Source organism: Phyllostomus discolor, chromosome 7 (genome assembly GCF_004126475.2).
Source record: "Phyllostomus discolor isolate MPI-MPIP mPhyDis1 chromosome 7, mPhyDis1.pri.v3, whole genome shotgun sequence".
Lineage (NCBI taxonomy): Eukaryota > Metazoa > Chordata > Mammalia > Chiroptera > Phyllostomidae > Phyllostomus > Phyllostomus discolor.
Window position 1 is genome coordinate 101,975,918 of NC_040909.2, and position 22,490 is coordinate 101,998,407.

General features: G+C 35.7%; 1 protein-coding gene across 1 annotated transcript in view; it reads left to right on the forward strand.

The window, feature by feature from the left end:
• PREX2 (phosphatidylinositol-3,4,5-trisphosphate dependent Rac exchange factor 2) overlaps positions 1-22,490 on the forward strand; it is a 221,529-nt gene that overhangs the window by 99,857 nt on the left and 99,182 nt on the right. The window contains 9 exon segments of the mRNA XM_028533661.2: positions 860-932; positions 3,326-3,468; positions 3,616-3,708; positions 5,405-5,553; positions 10,039-10,124; positions 14,719-14,855; positions 17,421-17,538; positions 19,860-20,044; positions 22,114-22,275. Coding sequence (XP_028389462.1) covers positions 860-932; positions 3,326-3,468; positions 3,616-3,708; positions 5,405-5,553; positions 10,039-10,124; positions 14,719-14,855; positions 17,421-17,538; positions 19,860-20,044; positions 22,114-22,275 — 1,146 coding nt within the window.

Genomic DNA, 22,490 nt, shown 5'->3' on the forward strand with positions numbered 1-22,490 from the left:
AATGAAATTTAATTCTGTAACAGCATATTTTGGAAAAAGTACCAAAAATTATGATAATCTTAGATGCAGAAATGCTGGAGTATTGACACAGACGTGGAATAGACAGGGGAGAAGATAGATTAGGTAGAGTACCTGAGTTCGAAAAGGACTAGGGAAAAATGAGATAATATATGGAAAGCACTTCTTAAACTGTAAAACATACAAATCTAGGGTTACATACACACAATACGTATACACTTACATATTTGTGTATATGCATCCATACTTAAATGAATAAAGTAGGTACCATGACAAGAGGTTGCATTGGGCTTTCTTTCTCAGTTCAGTTATAAGCTCTGATTATTTTTTCTAGGCAAGATAATGAGAAAGAAGCTTACATTTGTTGGCTCAGCTGAGCAATTTACTGTAAGGGTTTTACCAGCCAGTCACCCTAGATTAGTAGGTTTCTTTAGGGGTGTTTAAAGAGCAAGGCCATTTGGTGAAAGGGAAGTGTTAGCTGAGATCACACATAAGATTACTTAGCTTTATTTAATGTGATTTCATTGTACAGGATATTTCCTTGATGCAAAATTGGGATACAGAGCTAAAGAAATATAAGAAAGGAATAATTTTTGGTAGCAATAAATTTTAGGCACTTCACATTTTTCATATTTAATAAAGTATGATTTTTCTCAAGAATATTAATGTCAATGGGATATGTTTTCATTATCAAGCGAATGTTTTATAACAAATAGATATATTGTGGGCTTATGAAAGCAATGTATACTATAATATATGAATGACTTTGTCAGCTTAGTGCTAATAGAGATGCAAGCCTTCGGTTGCCTATTAACCTGTATGGTGCTTTTATGGTTCACAGGGGGATTGCCGTACCAGAGAAGAGGCAATGATATTTGGCGTTGGACTCTGTGATAACGGATTTATGCACCATGGTAGGAATGTTTATTCTGGGAGCTTACGGGTGTATGTTACCGTTCTGTTTTTGTTAGGACTCTGGGAATATCTCAGTGTTCCAGTGAAGTCATTTAGAGACGGACAAGCAAGACTGTCTGGGCCTTGCCCTGTGTGCACGTGGGGTCACCACATCTGCGTTATCTCCCGGTTGTCATGACTACTCATCAATTTTTTTTCTAGAATAGAACTGATTCCAGAAGAGCAAGGGCTTGAGTTTAGGTGTTCTGAAGAAAAATAGATTATATGCTTTGAAACTATTTCAGATCAGACTCACTTTTTCTGAATGCTAGAATGTATTAAAATGATTCAGTGAGAATTATGTATAGTTATATATTCTTATATTTTATAAAAATATTTTTAAACTTAGAACAAAATAATAAATCTCTGGAAGAAATCGGTTTTTTGGGCTACTAATTAAAGATTGATTTTCCTTCTTGTTTGAAGATTTAATTTCCCTTAAATTTATAAAAAATAACATCTTAGTTTTTCCTCTACATAACATCTTAGAGATTTCATAAGCCTAAACAATCTATTTTGATTGCTTATATGTGTGTGTATATACACACACACACACATATATTTTTATAGACATGTATTTCATAGCACTTGTCAAATATTTGATACCTATTTGTCAGTTACTTTCAAAAGGCTGTTACCTTTTTATGAAGAAGGAACTATAGCAAAAGTTACAGCAATTTTGACTGCGTCCGTGGTTATTGTATATTACTTTGGGAATTCCATTACATTCCACTATCTATAGAGCACAGTGTCAGTTGTGATACTGAAATACTGATCCTTGAAGAGCAAACCATTGAATGGAAGCAATGATATCATTCTAGGGAATTAAAACTATAATTTTAAGCTGAAAACAAGCAGTAATAAATAAGCAATAATTTGATTTCAACACATTTTAAAATGATGAGTTACGACAAAGGTTTTTCCTATGAAAGTCTCTGTCAGTAAAGCACAATCAGTTCAACTCATGCCTAGCCCTTCTGATGTCTTCTTCTCCTATTCCTTTTAGACAGACCATTTTGGGGAGGAAAACAGTAGTAAAGTACCATGTGAGCTTTGGGAAACTGCTTATGTTACATAGACAAGACCTAACTCGATCTCACATATATTTTCATTTCTATCGTTAGCTATGACTTATGTTACTGTTTAACTTGTGGTCCATAATTTCATTTATTAACTCACATTGCCAGTCTTTCATCCAGAAATCAGCAAGTACATACAATTACCTGGTCAATAATTATCGTTTGGAACCCTATAAAAATAATGAAATAAATAGCTACTATCTTTGATTGCTTACTACATGTCAAGTTATTTACACTATTACCTCATTTTGGTTTTGTACAACATTATGAGGAAGGTTTTATGGTCCTCATTTCACAGATGAAAAAACTGCAGTTCAAAGAGTTTATGTAACTTTCCCAGTGTTAAACCAGAATCAATCCCAGACCTGGAATGTAAATGCAGGTCTGTCTCATCATAAAGACTTACATCTCTGCTGTGCTTGGGGACCACTGCCTCCCCTTTAACTCCCTGGCTTGATAAAGCACCTGTCCCAACAGACTTCTCTTCAAGGTTCTAAGGAATGTGAATGGAAATAGAAAAGATTCCCCTTTTAATATGTTTTGACTGCTTTCAGTAGCTCACCAAATGCAAATGCTTTCTATTGGTATTAACCCTTATTTTTAAAAAGGCTTATAAAACATAAACCTTGAATTTGAAGGAAAATGTTAATGTTCAGATGAAAGGGAAAAGTGACCCTTGCAAAAATAAGGTTATTTGAAAACAATGCCTTTAAACAGAAAAGATCGAGGAATTAACGAAAACTAAAATCACATTTCACCCAGAAGACTTATTTCTGGTTTGAAGCGTTAGAACAAAGCGACCGCAGAGGGAGCTGCTCACACACACAAAGACAACACTTAATCCAGCTGGATTTTCCCACCATTGTGCGGGATATTAAAAGACATACTTAAAATGTTTACTACAAATTCAAAACACTATAATTTTCTATGTTTTGGAATGTATAATTTTTTATTTAATATAATCTATTTAAATTTAGGTTTTAATGTGGAAATTGAAAGACTTGGTTAAGTATAAAAAAGTTAACATTGAAAAAATACCTTATATTAAAAATTCAAAAGTTTTTAGGTAACAGTAAATTAAAGGAAACATTGGCTGAAAATTATACAAAGAAATAGAAAATTATCATATGGATCATAGTGTGCATAACTTGTTCTAGGAGTGTCAGATTGAGGCCATGGTACTAGTATTATTTTACTGAATGTCTATCAGTTTGTACAAAGAGTTGGATTTTTGGATTAATTGAAACAATTTGAATATATCTCTGTTTCCTTAGTCCTTGAAAAAAGTGAATTCAAAGATGAACCTCTACTTTTCCGTTTTTTTGCGGATGAGGAAATGGAAGGGTCCAATATGAAACATCGACTTATGAAACATGATTTAAAAGTTGTGGAAAATGTTATAGCTAAATCACTATTGGTAAGTTTTTTGCTAATGTTTTCTTCTCGATTAGATATTAGCAGGAGATTACATAAACATATTTGGTGGTGATGCATATTATTTCTGGTTGATTTGTAAACTTTTTCCTACTTGCTTTATTAATAATGTTAATATTTTGCATTTCAGATTAAATCCAATGAAGGCAGCTATGGTTTTGGGTTAGAAGACAAAAATAAAGTTCCAATAATTAAGTTGGTAGAAAAGGGGTCTAATGCTGAGGTAATGTAAATTAACATTTTTATTTAAATTTGTTGCCCATGACATATAAATATAGATTTCTAAACTAATTGAAATCAGCCTTTAAGTATCTTTATTGAAAATAATGTTACTGAATAATCTTATTCTGAGGTTCTACCAAATGCTCTTGAAGTCTGTGAGAGGAGCCTGTGTCTGGGTACTCAGGTGCAGCTGGGGGAGAGTACTGGCGATATCTGCAGCTGTGCCCCTCCTGATCTCCTGAGAGGCCGAATGGCTCATTCCATGCCCCCGGGATGTCCCTGCTCACTAATGCCAGCCTGGAACCCTGTGGAGACTGCATAGGGTGGGACTATATTATATATGTCAGGTGGTTCTTCCATTAAATTAAGGACCATGTCTATTTTTCTATCACTTTGGACTGTCATATAAATAGCACCTCCATCAGTAAAGCACATGCTTTGACTTACTTTTGAATTGGGTTAATACTGACTGATGTTCTCTCACCTCACCAGCCTTTTCAACCAAGAAATCTCCTGATCATTTATTTGTTCATTCATTCAGAAATATTTATTTGGCCCCTGTTATATGCTAACCAGTTTTCTAGAGTCTGGGAATGTAGCAATGAACAAAATAGACAAAATTTTCTCTGATAATAATTATCAGAGTTCAAGTATTTTCACCTTGCTTCCTGGCATTAAAATGCTTAATCCCCCAGCAAACTTCTCAGTAGTTAATCTTTCATAGAGAACGTGGTAATGAACGAAGCATGGCTTTTAACTTTGAATCTATTTACCGTTAGTAATAAAGTGTCAGTCACCTACTCATCTGATGGTGCGCAAGGTCTCTATCTTTTACCAGATCACAAACTCACGTAAGACAAGGTTTAATGAACAGCACATTCATGTCAAACAAAATAACTCTTGTCAACTCATACTCTGTTAGTGGGCCTGGTCAATAAATGACTGTTTTTAGTAATTTTCTGTGAGTAGGCAATGTTTCTCCCAGATAGCTTCAGAGGATGTTCCTAGAGCACAGCTTCATCTGGGTCTGCCCCTGATTAAATGCTTCCTCTCAGATTTCCATCATTTATCTGGCAACTAAAAGAGCATATTGTTTATAGGCATTGTTTATTGTGTAGGTTAAGAAGAACAGCATGATTGGCATGGAGAGAGAATGTCTTCTTTGTCATCTTTTCAGCATCTTGTAGTCTGTTCTTGTTGAAGTGCTCCCCCTTGGATGCTGGGCCATTTGTCTCTCCTGCCCTGGAGACACTTACGCCTCCTCAGGCTAACGGTGCACATTTGGTTGTCATTGACATCTGTATTGAGATTGAAACTCTCTGAGTTAATTGGATGTACATGGAAAAGACAGTAAAAAAAATTAACTTCGGGTTTGACTATAGTTAAAATGAATGAAATGTAAAAAATAACTATAAAATACAGCAGAAGAAAGGTTCACGGGAAGAGTATAATGTTAAGTCAGGGAGGGAGGAGGGAGAATTTTAGTCAAGATGGGTGATCAAATTTTAAACTAGGTCAGAGAGAATAAATGTTATCTTGCCCACAGTTCTGTTTTACAAAGTTGTATAAAAACATTGCAGATGTGTTAAAATGTCAAAATCTATAAGTTCTAAACCTTTTCAAATTCTAATTCTGGGAAAAAAATAGATACCTTATTAAAATATAATTTGATTTTTTTCTTGCTACTTCTCTCTTAGATGGCTGGCATGGAAGTTGGGAAAAAAATTTTTGCTATTAATGGTGACCTAGTTTTTATGAGACCTTTCAATGAAGTGGACTGCTTCCTGAAATCATGCTTAAACAGCAGAAAGCCTCTAAGAGTTCTTGTGAGCACAAAGCCAAGGGAGTAAGTTGTACGATTTGTGTGGGATTAAAAATAAATTATACATAGGTGAACAAAATAGAAAAGTTAACTAAGCAAATGCCTAGAATTAAGTATCTCATTGCTTAGAACATTTAAACCTAACCCACATCACTAATACTGGTCTTCAAGTGATGGGAAAAATGACATTGCTTATGATGATAAAATGTTTTCTACTTAAATAAGGTAGTTTCAGCAGAAACAATCCTTTCCCTCTGCTGCCTACATTTTCCTCTGGGTTGCGTTGAGTCTGACTATGAGTAAAGAAAACTAATAGTGCATTTGATATTAAAGAATTTCATTCTTCTATGTTCAACCCTAAGAATTTCAGGGGCTATGAGTTGTTTCGACACCACTGATAATTAAACAGTGATGGGAGATGGGATCCAGACTGGGGGTAAGGTCTTTCATGCCTGTGTGTACTTAGAAATAGGTCTATTCTTTTAAAAAATATGTCTGCCTATCTGTCTGCCTATAATTAGAAAAAACTCATGTTCATTATAGGAAATTTAGAGTACAGACTTTTCTAAAGGAAGATATTTTTTCTATAATCATACCATTCATAAATAACCATTGTTATTCTTTTTACTGTTGTTCAGTTACAGTTGTCCTGCCTTTTTCCCCATTGCTCACCCCTACCCTGTCCCCCACTCCCACAGTAAATACCCCACAATGTCCGTACCCGTGAGTCTTCTGTTCATGTTCCTTTGCTGGCCCCTTCCCTCTCTTTCCTCTGTTACCCCCTCCCCTCCCCTGCGGTCACTCAGTTTGCTCTGTATTTCGATGTCTCTGGTTCTATTTTGCTCATTTTTTTGTTTTGTTGATTAGGTTACAATTATAGTTTTGTTTATATTATATACATTGTTATTCTTTTGAAATCCAGTGTTAGTTGAATTTCATAAGTACTGGCACCTATGCACAATCATTTATTTATAAAAAGAGGTATACTTTATGATGTTTTAGAAAAATTTAATAAGATATTATGGATATGCTTGTAGGACATTGGCTTCTCTTCCGTAAATCATCGATGATCTCATGTTCCCTTACCAGGTTTCCATGTGTTTAACCAATTAGGTAATCGAAATAATGCATATAGAGTACTTACCATAATGTATTAGTATACAATGATGATATCAAAATTACTATTTAATACTTAATTATACTTATCAGTTGTGATAAGCAACTTCATTATTTTTTAGATGAAGGTTACCACTTCAAAAATTAAATGGTTTATTTTAACTACTTATAGAAAGACTCTAAGTATATGTAATATAATATTCTTCCCTACCTATATATATATTCAGCAAAGCTAGGTGCCTTATTTATCTTAAGAGTCAATGCAGCATAATGTGTGCTAAATTCTGTAGTAAGTCATCAAGGTAGATGCTTCTACCAACAGCATACAAAGGCGTCTGAAAGAGTGGGACTCATTAAAGTTACTAATATAGAAGGACTTTGGGCTAGAGAGCAGCAAATAAACATAATAATACCATCTCTCTAAAACAATACGGTCTCTATGCCCCCCCTTTATCCAACCCTATCTGGGATAAGGCTTACCTAGTTGCCCACCTCTGGACACTTTGAGGACATTTAACAGGAAAGGAATAAGGGAGTAGTTTTCCTAAGCATTCATTAGTGGCCATGAAAGTTTCCCATGGCCCCTTAACCCCTGATTGAAGCCTGTGAATACTGGTCTGCTGATTACAAACATTTCAAGGACCTCAAAACTAAGTAGACTGGGCAAATCCTCAGTCCTAGAAGTAGTTGCTAGCCGAGGAGGGTTGGAACCTAGGTCTTCTGATTATTCCCTTGGTGTTGTTGTACAGTAACTAGAACGATATTTCTGGCCCAGGCTCAAGGTTCTCTTCCACCACTTGCTTGCTAATTGTTTTGCTTCAACATCCTCATCCATAAAAAATGGGGATGATAAGAGTGCCTGTGTCACAGAGCTACTAAGAACTCTAAATAAATCTAGGTTTGTGAAGAACTTAGTGACATGCTCAGCCCATAATATGTACTCCAGTGATGTGATCTACGATGTTTTTCTGTTCTCTCATTTCACTTTTTCCATTGCTTCTTTATTACATCAAGAGCATATTTTACATTGTATTTTAAAACTGTTTTGAGGATGGAGTACTTGCTTTTTCTGTTTCTCTTTAATTTGTTTGAAATTTATAACCTTTCCTTTATGTCTTCATTCTAGTATATGATTTTTATAAATCACTCTCATATTTTCTTGCAATAGCTACTTATGATTTATGAAGTACCTTGTATGGGGGAAAAGCAATACATATGAGAAGTAAATACAACAGAATTTTTCTGTTGAATATAGCTGTATTTTAAGACAGATAATATCAAGAAATTTTTCAGTGGCTTTGTAGCAGGAAATAGACCATCCTTCTCACATAAATTTAATTTTTGTTTTAATAAGCATCATAGTGTTCCCACCAGGAAAACAGGTTTTCCAAAGAACATTTTATGAAGGGAGTCCCCAAATTATGACCAAATGCATCTCATGGTGTTTCATACAAATTTTATTAAAAGAATAATAATAATATTCTAGAAGATTAGAATAGGGTCAGCCTTCTGTAGCATAGTAGAAGGACAGGAAACCTTGCTTAAAAAGGGTTGAGAAGCCACAGTAACCTAAAAGCTCTAAGTTATTTCAACAAAAGTGAATTTCCATTGATAATATTCAGAAACATGAGCTATCTGTATTTTTTTGTTTCATGCTCAGAAAATGTCTTTATTCTTTCTTTCTTTCCTTAACTATCTTCTGTTTTCAAGTGTATCTTTGACAGACAATAGCAACAAGTTGCTATTCAGAGAAAACCGATACAGCTATATATACCAAGAAATATTTAATTAAAGATAAAGGATAAATAAATTCGTTATGTGCCCTCCATCCTACCAATGTGCAGATAACTTCATGGCATATCATCTAATTTGTAGTAATACTTTCAAGGTTTCCTGGAACAGATGATATGCATTTCTGTGACTGAATGCCTGAATGCTTGCCTACGTTACATTCTAGGTTACAGTGCCAGCCCCTGCCTTCAGGACTAAATGCCCTCTCTGGGTTTCTCAAGTGTTTTAGCCACTGTGTTGCTTAAAAGATGCAAATAAGAGCTGCTGTACCCAACTTGAGATTCTAATGTGCCTATTGCATTTATTTTGTGATTCATTCATCAACTTTTGGAGAACACTTTTGTTTCTTGGGCATCAAGGGCTATCCATCAACACTTATTGCGTTGTATTCATTTGTCTGCTCTCTGCAATTTATTATACTCATTAATATTGTTATGAGGTTCCAACTTATGTCCTGTTTTCTGCTTTTCATTGTCATTTTCTGATATCTGGCTTCCTTCTCCGGAGTAGCTCATTGGTTAGTGCCAAATTGGACATCCCTCACTGATTTGCCATGACAGCTTACTCAATTCTCCATCCCTTTATCTTCTTTTCCATGTGGACTCATTGAAAATTTCTCTTTTACTTATGCAGGTTTACCTTTTGATGTATTATTCTTTTAAAATTCCACTGAATAAATACTAAGGTTAATCATATTCTTAAAATATTTTGATGTAGTGTTTGACATATCTGCTCTTTATAACTAGCTCTTTGTGGTTGTTTTTTGATGGAGTTCCCAACAGGTAGAAATGTATTATTAGCTTTGTGTTTCTTTTATATTAATGTTAACACAGAGGTTTCTCCGTGCTTGATGTCTTTTTTGTAATAGTAAATCAAGGAGAGATGCTTCCACTTCGTTAAGTACCTACATAGGTAGTTCACAGCACAATGCAGGGCAATTTACCAAAGCTATCTTTTTTAATTTCCACTGACACCTTGCAAAGTAAATTTTAACCCATCACCTTTCTTAGAAACTCAGACTCAGAGAAGTTAAGGAATTCATTCAAGTTTTCCAACTATCAAGTGACTAAATGAGGATTCAAAGCACGGTGTGGCCCTGGCCTGTGTGGTTCAGTTGGTTGGAGCATTGTTTCATATACCAGAAGGTTGGGGTTTGATTCCCAGTCATGGCACATACTCAGGTTGTGGATTCACATTCAGCCCCTGATTGGGATGTGTCTAGGAGGCAAACAATTGATGTTTCTCTCCCGCATTGATGTTTCCCTCCCTTTTTCTCCCTCCCTCCCTCCCTTCTGCTCTCTCTAAAAAAATAAACAACCAAAAACAAAGTATAGTGTGTCTGAACCCAGGGCCTGTTCCTTATTCATAGTGTGCTATTCAATGCCTTCATCTAGTGAGGAACTCAGCAGGGTGTGCCTGCGACTTGCCTTCGCAAGGACATGCACCACGGTGCCTCCTTCAAGGATTTTGAACATAGAGTTTTTCACATGGTGGACTTTCAATACAAATGTATTGAAAGAATAAATAGAAGTGTGGACAATTATTGTTTTATCCAATTGTAGCATTTTGAAGTCATCTTACTTTATTTTCCAATTGTTCTAGGACAGTGAAAATCCCAGATTCAGCTGAGGGGCTTGGATTCCAGATCCGGGGATATGGCCCGTCCGTTGTGCACGCGGTAGGAAGAGGTGAGTCCAACCTATGTGGTAAACAGCTTTCCAGCCTTTCTGGTATTTTTTGATAAAGAAGATTGTGTTTAAAATGTGTATAATAATGTTGTCATGAATTTTCTCTATCATATTTTTATAGTACTAAGTCAATGGTAGTATATTCCTAAAATAGTATTTTTTAAAAATTCTTAAAAATTGTAAGGCATATGTGTCACTGTTAAAAATTTATAAGCAGCCCTGGCTGGTATGCCTCAGTGGATTGAGTGCCAGTCTGCAAACCAAAGGGTCACTGGTTCAATTCCTAGTCAGGGCACATGCCTGGGTTGTGAACCAGGTCCCCAGTAGTGGACACACGAGAGGCAACTACACATTGATGTTTCTCTCCCTCTCTTTCTCCCTCCCTTCCTCTCTCTCTCAAAATAAATAAATAAAGTCTTTAAAATAACCTATAAGCAAATGATGCCTCCTAAAATCACTTTGCTCTGTGCTTCCATTTAGCCAAAGGATATAATTTGTCTTTTTCTCTGACAGCAAATAATTGTGTTTTTGTTAGTAATTCAGAGATATGATGTTTTAGGTTTAAGAATGATTTACATACTTTATGGCCTATCACTAAATGATTACTTCAAGTATTCTTATAAGCCATGTGTTTTATAAACCATAAAATTCATTTTAAATTTAATAATTTTAGTGACTAAAATCTTTGTTTATATTTTATCCTCTTTTTGTAATGGACAAAATAGCTATTGATAACTCTTGTTATGTACTTTTAAATTTCATACTAACATTGTAATGATTTAAGGGAATAACTGTTTAAATCTCATATTGCCAAACGTAGTAAATAACTTGGGGCTGTAGTAAGAAGTCACTATAAGCATAAGAGGCCATTTGTTTATCTCATCAAAAGGCATTCTTACTTTTGTTACAAAGAAATATAAACTGTAAAGCACCTTAAGATGATCACCCAAACATTAGACTGGAAAATTTTGAGAGGGCATTGTTATCCGAATCAAATTTATCAAGAACATACTAGGTTAGATTGTAAATATGCTTTCATTGGTGTGTATATGATAAAAATGAGCCTTATTTCAAAAGCTTGTTTTTTTACTCAGATTTTTAAAATATAAGGATTAGTAAACATTTCAAAAAATAAAGAAATAAAACCTTTCTAAAAACTAATTAATATTATCAAACTGAAATGGGATATATTTTATACTAAAATGGGATATTTGATATATCAGATATCTTCATTTTTAGTAACCAGAATGGAGTAAGTCACACTACCAGTACTATCAAATAAGTGCAGACCCGAGCAAATCATGTCGAACCTCCCTCCCTAGTACAATGTCATGCAGAGAGGAGGGTTCTCCCTTTGGAACGGTGTGATGGGCATGCCCAACTCTGGTCACTGTGCTCTTTGCTTCTGAAGAGTAAAAGAAATGCTCCTGTGCTTTTCCTTTCAGATGTGTATTAAAGAAAAAGATATTATTCAGTGATTTTTTTTTTTTTGCACTGTGATTTTGCCATAAGAACAAGACTTTCTCCTCCATTTCTCAGCTCTTTTTCACGGCCACCAACTAGAGTATATCACTCACTGGAATTTCACCTTTGGAATCCAAAATTCCAATATGCCAGTTTCTGATGACAGTCTCTTATTTTTGTCTCATCAACTTTGATGTTCTCAGATTGTTTTTCAGTTCAGTTGGGACTTCCATTTTTTGGATCCTTCTTTTTTTCTCCTGGTTCGTTATACCCCTCAGGACTGCACTTCCTTCCTTAGCTAACCTTGTCCCCATGGTGGGTCACTTCAGCCACTCTTGCCGCATCATCGAGATCCCCTCACCCTTATTTCTCAGGTGCATCCAGGCCGTTTCATTTCTGGTACATCCAGGCCAGATCACCCTAAGCACCTTCTTTTCTCATTCTCCCAAGCAGCGAGGAAAAACTGTCGTAGGAATGGAATTAGTGTCATCCGTCCCAATTCAGTCTTGTCTTTACTGGGCCTGTATGGCTACTCTGTGATCTTCATCTCTCTCTGTTCAGCTCCCTCTTTTTCTCCTCATAGTTGCCACCCATTTCCCAAGATGAACTTCTTTTTCACCTCACAGACAAATTCAGGTGTGAAGCCCTCCAAGCCCCACACCCTCCTTGTGCACACATGTTGCTGTGTTGCTGGCTGGGTCACCACCACCAACTTTTGTCCCACCCTAGAGTAAGAGGTCTTTTCTCTTTTCTGGAGTTCAAGGTTAATCTCTCTACAGATGTCTGGATCCCATCTCTTTGATCCTTCTCTGGAGTGTTGAACTGTCAGATATCACTTTCTAAAATGTTTAGCTTTTTCTCTTCATTAGATTATTATAGTATAGGGTCAAGTTCTTTCCCTTTAAAATCAACCAAGAAACAAAACCATATTAAACTAGAACACCAAACACAAAACCTCTCCTTTATTTTCTCCTCTAGATCCTTGCTACTCAAAATGTGATCAACAGACCCAACAGCACCACCAAGGAGCTGGTTAGAAATTCAGAATCTCAGGCCCCATGAAGGACATACTGAGTCAGAATCTGCATTTTAATCAGATCCCCAGCTGATATGTCTGCATGACAAAGATTGAAAAGCTCAGCTTTAGACTAATGCTGTAATAACTTTCATTTTTGTCATAGACAAACTTCCTGAAATACTGGCCAAAATTTTCTTTCATCGGTCCTTCCTCACTTCCTACTTGAATTTTAACCCAGTGCTGTAGCCATCTCCTCCCACCTCCCACTCATGTCTCCAAAATTTGTCTTGTAAGAGTTATCAGGGATTTAACTGGAAAATATAATGGATATTGATAATCCTTATCTTAGCTGAGCTTTTTCTGCCATTTGTTTAAACTGACAACTTCCATTTGCATAAACCATTCATCTCTTAATTCCCAGGATGGTACTTTTCAGATTTTGCTTCTACTCCTCTTCTGCCTGATCTTTTCATCTGTTGAGTTATTAACCGTTGGCATCCTCTTCCCTTCTCTGCCTTCTTGTTCTCCATAAGCAATCTTTTTTATCCTCTTTTTGGAGCATTTCTACATTTCTATTTCTGGCCCAGACCTCTCTCCTGAGTTCCATAGTCCAGATCTAATTGTTTATTATACACATAATGGCCCCCGGGCACCTAAACATTCACTATTATCCCCTCATACTCCATTGACACTTGGCCCATTTCAGGGGATCATGTCACTTCTCTGCTTAAAATTCTTGAATGTTTTTCCTCGTCCGTAGAGAGTTAGGTTCAGACTCTGAGGCCTTCATTCACACAAAGCACCTTGGGCCTCACAGCCTGACTCTGCTCTGCTCTCCAGTATCTCTTTCTGTTCTAAGGTCACACTCCCAACTGCTTCTATGTTCCCAAATGTCTGGGTTATTTCTCCACTCAGTGCCTACTTTCAGGCTGTTCTTCATGTTGGGAATGTCCCTCACTCCACCAAAAATTGGTCCAGTCTAGAAAAGGCACTTAATATTTTTGGGAGTGAATTTTAGTGAGAAGACGATTCTTGACTATAAATTATGCCCGTCTAGATGTTTAATTCTTCCATGGCAGAAATTACTTCTAACATACTCATGATAAATTTTATAGTAATTTATATTGGTTGTATTCATTGTTTTTATTAATGGTGCTTTGCTCAGAATACCAAATAATGATGATTGGAAGGTTCTGAATATTTTTTAAAGATTTTATATTTTAGAGAAAGGGGGAAGGGAGAGAGAATGAGAGGGAGAGAAACATTGATGCGTAAGAGAAACATCAATTGGTTGCCTCTCGCATGCTTCCAACTGGGGACCTGGCCTGCCACCCAGGCATGTGTCCCGACTGGGAACCCACCTGGTGACCTTTTGGTGGTTTGCAGGCCAGCACTCAACCCGCTGAGCCAACCATCCAGGGCAGTTCTGAAAATCTTAATCCCCTGGTTAAGATATGCCACTTCCATATTTAAGTCTATTTCTATCCAAATAAATTATGGGCAGTTGATGTTATCTGATTAATGTTATTCTTTACCAGTTCTCTGGTTCCTGACCCTTTGTACACATCCTGACTTAATTTCCTTAGCAAACCCAGTCCATTTGTGGTTGCTAATTGACTTGATTGTTTTACTTGAGAATTTCTTTTAATTGTTGGCATTTTTAGAAATGAAAATGAATACTATTTTTTATTTGATCTTTATTATATTATTTCCATTACCATTTACTTAGAGATTTTATAAACTAAAGAAAGATAAATACAGCATGTTTCTGGCTTTCTCATTTTGCTATTTTTATATGCATATTTTGAAAATTAGATTGACTAGACATTTTAAAGGGAAAATAACTGATTAGCATTATAAAGGTTACTTTTCAATATCCCTTCAAATTAATTCACAGGGAGATGGAAAAATACTCTGTTTATCACAGCTTGAATGGCCTGTTAAATAGCAGAAAACTTTTGAGAGGGCATTGCTATCAGAACCAAATTTATCAAACACGCCCTAGTTAGATCTTTATCATATTTTAAGATGTCTTTCCTTATTGCATATGTGATAAAAACAAATATTATCCCTAAAATTAGTTTTTGGCAATTTTTTCATTCATATTTCAAGGAACTGTGGCCGCAGCAGCCGGTCTTCACCCTGGACAGTGCATTATCAAAGTCAACGGGATCAATGTCAGCAAAGAGACTCATGCCAGTGTCATCGCACATGTCACAGCCTGCAGGAAGTACAGGAGGCCAATGAAGGTGAGCTGCCTCTCAGCTTATCTCCATCCGATTCCAGGCTCTCAGACAAATCCCAGGGGACAACACAGGATGTTCCAGAGATGTTTGTGGTTTCCGCTCTTAGGCTCACATTTCAGCACAGCGTTGTAAATCTCATCATGATTGCTTTATTGGCATAGTTATAATTGATTATGCTTACATGGTTACACTTTATCGTTGCAGTGTTATCACCTGTTTAAAAAGTGTTCTGGCATATTTCCATTTTCATTGCTATTTGAATTTTTAAATTGCTAACTTTTTCAAAATGAAACCCAAAGCTTTAAACTGCTTTCTTGACCCTTGTAATTACTTTAGAATATAGAATGGTCTTCCTGTATCTGTATATATGAATTATAAGTGCTTACAATGTTTATTTTTAGATTTCATGAAAAGCAGAACTTGTGGGTTTTATGGGGTCTGAAACTGATTTTGGATATACTTATTTAGGCAATTGAATTTGGCTCTGAAAAGAAAGTACCTAAATGTGCTTTCATTATTTAAAATTTTTAGCACTGTCCTCTGATCTAAATTTCAAGTGGTATAGAGAAATAAAATTAACATATAAACAAAGCTTATGTCATGAGTTACAAGTGAGTGAGTATTGGACTAAAAGAGAAAATTTAACTCAATTAACTAAATGCCAAAGGATTTTAAATGCAAAACACTTCAAAGGAGAGGTTTTGTGTATTTTCTGTTATGTGTAGTGAAGTACTATTTTCTGGATTTGAGAATATGATTTTTGTGTCCAAACCAGAAAGATGAGTGGCTATTTTCTTATATTCCAAGCATGATACCCTGCAAAATACTGAACATACAAGAAAATAGCTCATTGATTTTGCTTACTAATAAGGTCAGACTAGTATAGCAAATTAGAATTCACACATCAATGCATAGGTTCTTCTGGTTGATAGTAAGTAGTTTAATAAATATTTATTGAACTGTATTATTGAGAGAATTTTTTAAAAGGGCACTTCTGAAATTATCAAGTCATTCCCCTTCCATCAGAATTTTAATAAGTGACTAAATTGATTTGACTTTTATTCCTTTTTATTTTTTTCTACCTGCCTTCTTGGAGAGGTGTTGTTTATCAATAAAGTGATTAAGAAAAACAATAAATGGAGAGAAAAATTTACTAAATGAGTAACATGCTCTATTAGGTATCTATTGCCACAAACGGTCTATCCCACAACTTGGTGGCTTACAACAGCAGTGACTGATTATTTCTCTTGATTCTGTGGTGATTGGTATTGGCTCCTGTGAGGGCCCTGACCTGGCCGCATGCCACTGCTGCAGGCCACTTCTCACTCTGGACTACGCTGCATGGCCTTCCTTTCAGTCATTAGCAGGGTTTTCCTTTTGACATGGCATTTGGATTTCAAGAGGGGATGTTACGATCAATTAACTCACTATTTACATCATACTTCTAATATCCGTTTGGAAAAATCAGGTCACATGACCAAGCCTGGGGTCAGAGTAGGAAGGAGTTACCATAAAAGTGTGGATGCTGGGGGATATGGGCCATTGGAGGACGAGGACACAGCAGGTTACCAAGATGTATTTGGATGATCAAATATGAGCTAGCATTTTAATGATGCATAGAGATATAACAATTAAACACTTGAGAAGTTAATAATACAGGAGAAAAATGGATAGTATGAATTGTATCACACTTCAGTAACACAATTCAGTTTATCATCTTACCTAGGAAAAATATAAACTTAAAGTAATATAACCCTGAAAGCATTTACTTGATAGCCATTATCTTTCTCATTTATCTCAATAAGAGTGGGACTGCTATCTCAATTAAAATATGGCATGATTTATGACATGGAAGGATTAAAAGATAGTTATATTGCTTAGAACCCAATAAGATGAAAGATGTCCTTCCAACTTTTTAATTAATTTGATTTAAAAAAGCATTAAATGTATTAAAATTCATGTGACAAGAGAGCATTTAGTTTGTATGATTACAGATGAGTGATTCTTTAAAAAACTATTTAACATTTATTGAAAATGTAATTTATAATTTATTTTAAGATATACTTAAAGCATTTAAGTAAGACATTTGGGAGTATATCTTACATAAAAACATACCTTTAGAAGATAAAATTTCAAGCTTTGAAGGGTCAATTTGTTAATAACAATCATTGCCATTGACTTTCTTTTTTAAATTATATTTTATTGACTATGCTATTGCAATTGTCCCAATTTTTCTCCCTGGCGCCCTCTAGCCAGCACTCCCCAGTCCCTCAGGCCTTCCCCACACCACTGTTCATGTCCATGGGTCATGCTTACAGGTTCTCTGGCTACTCCCTTTCCTATGCTGTGCTTGACATTGCCATGTCTATTCTGTAACTACATATTTGTATTTCTTAACCCACTTTCTATTAGTTTCTCATGTTGATTTTCTTTGTTTTTCAAATTTTATTGTTTTTCTAAACTAAAAGGAAAAAGATTGTCAGCTCTCCTTCTGAAGCAGGTTTATAAAATGGGTGTGTGCTTTAAGAAGCACTACTACCTCTGAGGTTTTTCCTTCCTCATTTCCAGCAAGATTCCATACAATGGGTTTATAACAGCCTTGAGAGTGCTCAAGAAGACCTTCAAAAATCTAACTCCAAATCTCCTGGAGATGAAGCAGGCGATGCTTTTGACTGCAAAGTGGAAGGTGGGTTCCTTCTTTTCTTCTTGTTTATAGTAGTATTATCTTCCAGTGTGCCTGTGCCTATTCCCAATTATTGGGAATCCCTTATGTTCAAGCTACTTCTGTTTTCATTCTGGAATGTGAAGGTGTTTGTAAGTATAGTTGACATACAATATTATATTAGTTTCAGGTGTCCAACATAGTGATTTGACATAATTTATATACCTTACAATGTGACCACCATGAGAAGTCTAGTAACTATCTATCACCATACAGAGTCATTATGATATTATTGACTGCATTCCCTATGCTGTGCATTGTAACCCTATGACTAATTTAAAACTGTAAGTTTGTATCTCTAATCCCCTTCACCTTTTTGCCCATCCTCCCATTTAAGCCACTTCCTTAAGTCATTGTCAGCAATAGATGTCATGTCAAAAGCATAATAATAGATTATAGCTAACGTGTAATAGCTACAGCACTTTGTTAGTCACTTTATTAAGTGTTTTATGTGGATTATCTCATAAAGTCATCAAAAAAGAAAATTTCATAAGGATGATACCATTATCACCATCCTCCTTTTATCGGAATAGAAATCAAGGCTAAGGGAGTTGCCCAAGCTAGTACAAGTCAGAATGAGGATTCAAACCCAAGTTATAATATCTTTCCTTGTTTTGAGTTTAGATATTGTGTAGGACTTCCCTCTCTAATGTGCTTTGCAGACCAGCAGCAGCAGCAGCAGCAGCAGTACCTAAAGCAAGAGAGAGATGCAGAATCTCAGTCCCACCCCAGATCTGCTGACACAGAATCTCCATGTTAATAAGATCTGATCTGAATGCACACTAATATTTGAGAAGCCTTAGTTTGGAAGGTCCACAGCTCCTCTGGAAATAATTTCTTGATTCAAGTAACATCTACTGTGTTCTGACACTGATAATAATGAAAGAGGCAAACTGATGTGAAAATGAGAGAAAGAGAGGCCTTTTGATAAGGACCCATCATTCTTTTTTCTCTGTGAAGCAGACCAGTAGATTGCTGTATCCAGTGGCTGCTTCGCCAAGGGGGAAGGGGCCCAGGCAATTACTTTCCATTTGACAAATGCCTTGAATTACTGTTTCAGGAGTTTTTAACAGAAATCCTTGAATCTTCTCCTCCATTTTCCTGGTATCTTTTCACTCATATATTTGGTGGGTGACTCTAAATTTTTAGTTTCTTCAAAACCAGTCTAGGTAGAGAATTCCTTATATACACTGCCAACAATGATAAAAATTAATACGAAAAGCAATCAACATAATGTGTAACATCATACTGTTTTTCCCACCACTCCTAGAAGGCCACTATGGTGGAGCCAGTCAGTTCATAGACAGCATTAGAAATATACAATCTCATTAGAGCAGCAAGCTTGTTATGATAAATCAACTCTCATTTGCTTAAAACGGGATGAACCTCAGGACCTTATCCTGAGGCTCTTATTTCCCACATAGACTTAGTTGTTGCTAATCCTCATTGCCGTCACAGTAAAAGGGAGATTATGTTGATGAAATACCCTGGAAGTTGATTTCTGGCTATTCTAGGACTTAATGATTTTAAGGTAAACCACTTTTCTGCTTTTGCCTATTTTATGTGTGCTGTTTTCATTGTTCTAGGACTTAGTTCTTTTAAATAAACTAATCTACTTTTGCTTATTTAATATTTAATATTAGGATTCTTGGTGGTTCTTACTTAAGATTTTAGATGTGTGTTTGTTTTTGTTTTTTACTGGCTGGATGGTTATAGACCAAAGCCTATAAGAAGACATTTCAGATGCAACTGTTATTATAGTGAATGATGACAAATTTCCTCAATGAGCTATCTCCAGAAGATGTTATTTGGAAGAATTCAGGAGCCCTCTCTGCTGAAAAAAAAATGATTATTTCATCTCCTTTCTGCTTCTTCAATATGTCCATGTATTTTTTCCTGCTTTCAGGGAATATGTATTTTTTCCTGCTTTCAAGGCAGTTTTAAGAAGGCTGACTTTAATTTATGCATGTTTTCAATGAGAAAATAAAAAATTGTGTGGATAATGTTTAGATTGATGTAAATAGGGATATATATGGTCTATTGATCAACATGGAGATGCAAAGATAAGACTAGTCATGTTAGAATGGTGAGATTTGGATCACTCAAGCATCTTCTTAAAAAATGTTCATTTAAAAAATGTTAACAAGTATAGATGTTTCATTTAGCACATCAGATTTAGCCACCCTGTAAAGAACTCTTTAAAATCATTCAAAGAGACTCAAATTATTTGCAAAGACTAAGAAACCTTTCATTAATTTGCAAAATTAAAATTGTCTTTACTCCAGAAGTAATTGACAAGTTCAACACCATGGCCATCATCGATGGGAAGAAGGAGCACGTGAGTCTGACGGTGGATAATGTGCACCTGGAGTACGGGGTCGTGTATGAGTACGACAGCACCGCTGGGATCAAGTGCAATGTGGTGGAGAAGATGATTGAGCCCAAGGGTTTCTTCAGCCTCACTGCTAAGGTAAGGGTGATTCTGGGAACAGGGGACTGTGTTCTAAGTAAAGCAACTGAAGCCCTCCCACACTCCCACCTTAAAAAATGTAGAGTTGTGTATGTTTCATCCATCAGCCTATTCAACTTCTATTTTCCCCCAGTACTCAGTATGTGTACACTCTTCATTTTCATTGATATTTTTTGGAGCACGGTGCTAAGTTAGATAAGACTCTGGCCCAGGGGAGTGTTAGTTGATTTGGTAAGTCTCCTCTGCGTTTAGTAAGTTTGCTGTTTGTTACTATCTGTATCATGTATATACTTACATGGTTTTCACAACAGGTGTGCTTTTTAAAATGTATACAATCTTCTGAAGAGTATTTGAAGTCATGAAATACATTACAAAAAATTCTGTCAGTCTCGTTTACTTCATAAAATTTCATGAAGCTTAGAAATTGTTTATGCATAGATCCTCAGACATTTATATAATTCTTGGTAGTAAAGAATGTCATCCCTAGTCCTTAGATTGTAGCAAGATAGGGAGAAGAGAAGCAAGTCTTCATCCAAATGTATGAATTATGTAGGGAGTGAGAGGTGATCCTGTGCTTGCTCTCCATGATCCTTCCACAAGGGAAACCAATCAGACTCCTAAGGGACCCTCCACAGGCTAGGACTTCAGTGTTTCGTCTGCTATTATATCACCCTGTGAGGATACAGGTATTATAAATAAGCAGTATGACATAGCTTCACTACCTTTATTTCTTCATCTGAACCCTTGTTTTATGTATGTGTAGTTGAGATAGACTTAAAACATTTATAGCTGTATTTTAAAAAAAATTTAGTGGGAGAAAATAATTATAAATATATAAATGTACTATTTCAAATATACTTTTTTATGTTTTTGTTTTCTATTCTGACAGTCAACTTAAAAAATCCCATTATTCTGATTACATTTATCACTATATATATCTATTGATAAAGAACATATATTTTAAAAATGCAGCACCTTTCCAGTTGCATTAAACTGTTAAAGGGGATCCATGTAAGAATTTATGATCTACTTACTATAATTATTTTATCTCATTTTCTGGTTATTTCAAATTTACAATATTACATGGATTATCTTATATATGGCAACTGTATAACTTAGTACTCTTAAGTATTTCCATTTCACACATGAAGAAAAGAAAGTCAGATATGATAAAGGGAGCTCACATTTCTAGACTAGTAACTCACACTCCATAATAATTAATGGATTAAATAAATAACTCATTCTCCACACTCTGTAAGACAGAAGTGGAGGTGATGAGGGAGTTCAGATAAATGCCATCTATACATTTCTCACAAAATATTAAAAAATGTTACATAAGGGTGTAATCAATCCTTGTGATCTTTGAACAATCAAAAATGCTACATATAAATATGACACATAAATAATTCTCAATTCATTGGAAATTCTCAGTGATCCAGGGTATGTACGTGGGTGCTCACACACACACATCTACAGCCCCACACTGCCTTACTATTGGTTCAAGGAGCCAGAAAGATGTATTAATTGGACACATAATAGGATAGCTTTTGTCAGACATGGCTCAGACACTGCAGGTAGCATTGACTGTTACTTTTGCAAGAGAACTTCTCATTTATTCATCCCTTCAGCAAACATTTGTTAAATGCACTCTGTGTACTGGGCAAGTAGGGAGGCTGTTGTATTGTTTTTCCTTAGTTTTTATTTTTCTACAGAGTTGAGGAAAAAATGTTCTGAGTAACATATAGGCATTGTTTTTCCACATCAAAGTGTACTGATTTATCCAGCAAGGAGTCTGAGAAGTGTACTCACCCCCTTCAGGGAGCCTGTTAACAGCCAGCGGAGGGCAAAGCACAAAGATGCCAAACACGCAAGCCTATCGCTTCCCTGCCAGGGCGTCACTGAACATGGAAATCCTAGGCAGTTGTAAGGAGACCATGGGGCAGTCTGTGGACAATTCCACCTGTGCTGGGGAATTGTGAACATTTTATTTGATTAATTTTAAAGGTTTTGTTTTCTTGTTCTGTCTTGTTTGCATGTGTGTCTGCGTGTGCATGTGTGTGCAACTACAGATTCTTGAAGCCCTGGCTAAAAGTGATGAACATTTTGTACAAAACTGCACCAGCCTTAACTCTTTAACTGAAGTGATTCCTGCTGACCTTCAGAGTAAATTCAGTGCCATTTGCAGTGAAAAAGTTGAGCACATATGTCAGAGAATATCCAGTTACAAAAAGGTAAAAGTTCTACATATATATTTTACATATAATTGTTATTTAAATGTCAAATTTAATTCAATTCCTGATATTTTCATTACTTATTTATGTACCAGTTTATTGAAATTATAACATTTATACAACATTTTTAAAGTTTTTAAAATGCCTATTAATCTATTACCTCATTTGATATTTACAAACCTGTAAGCCAGGGCATTATTCTATGTGTTCCAAAT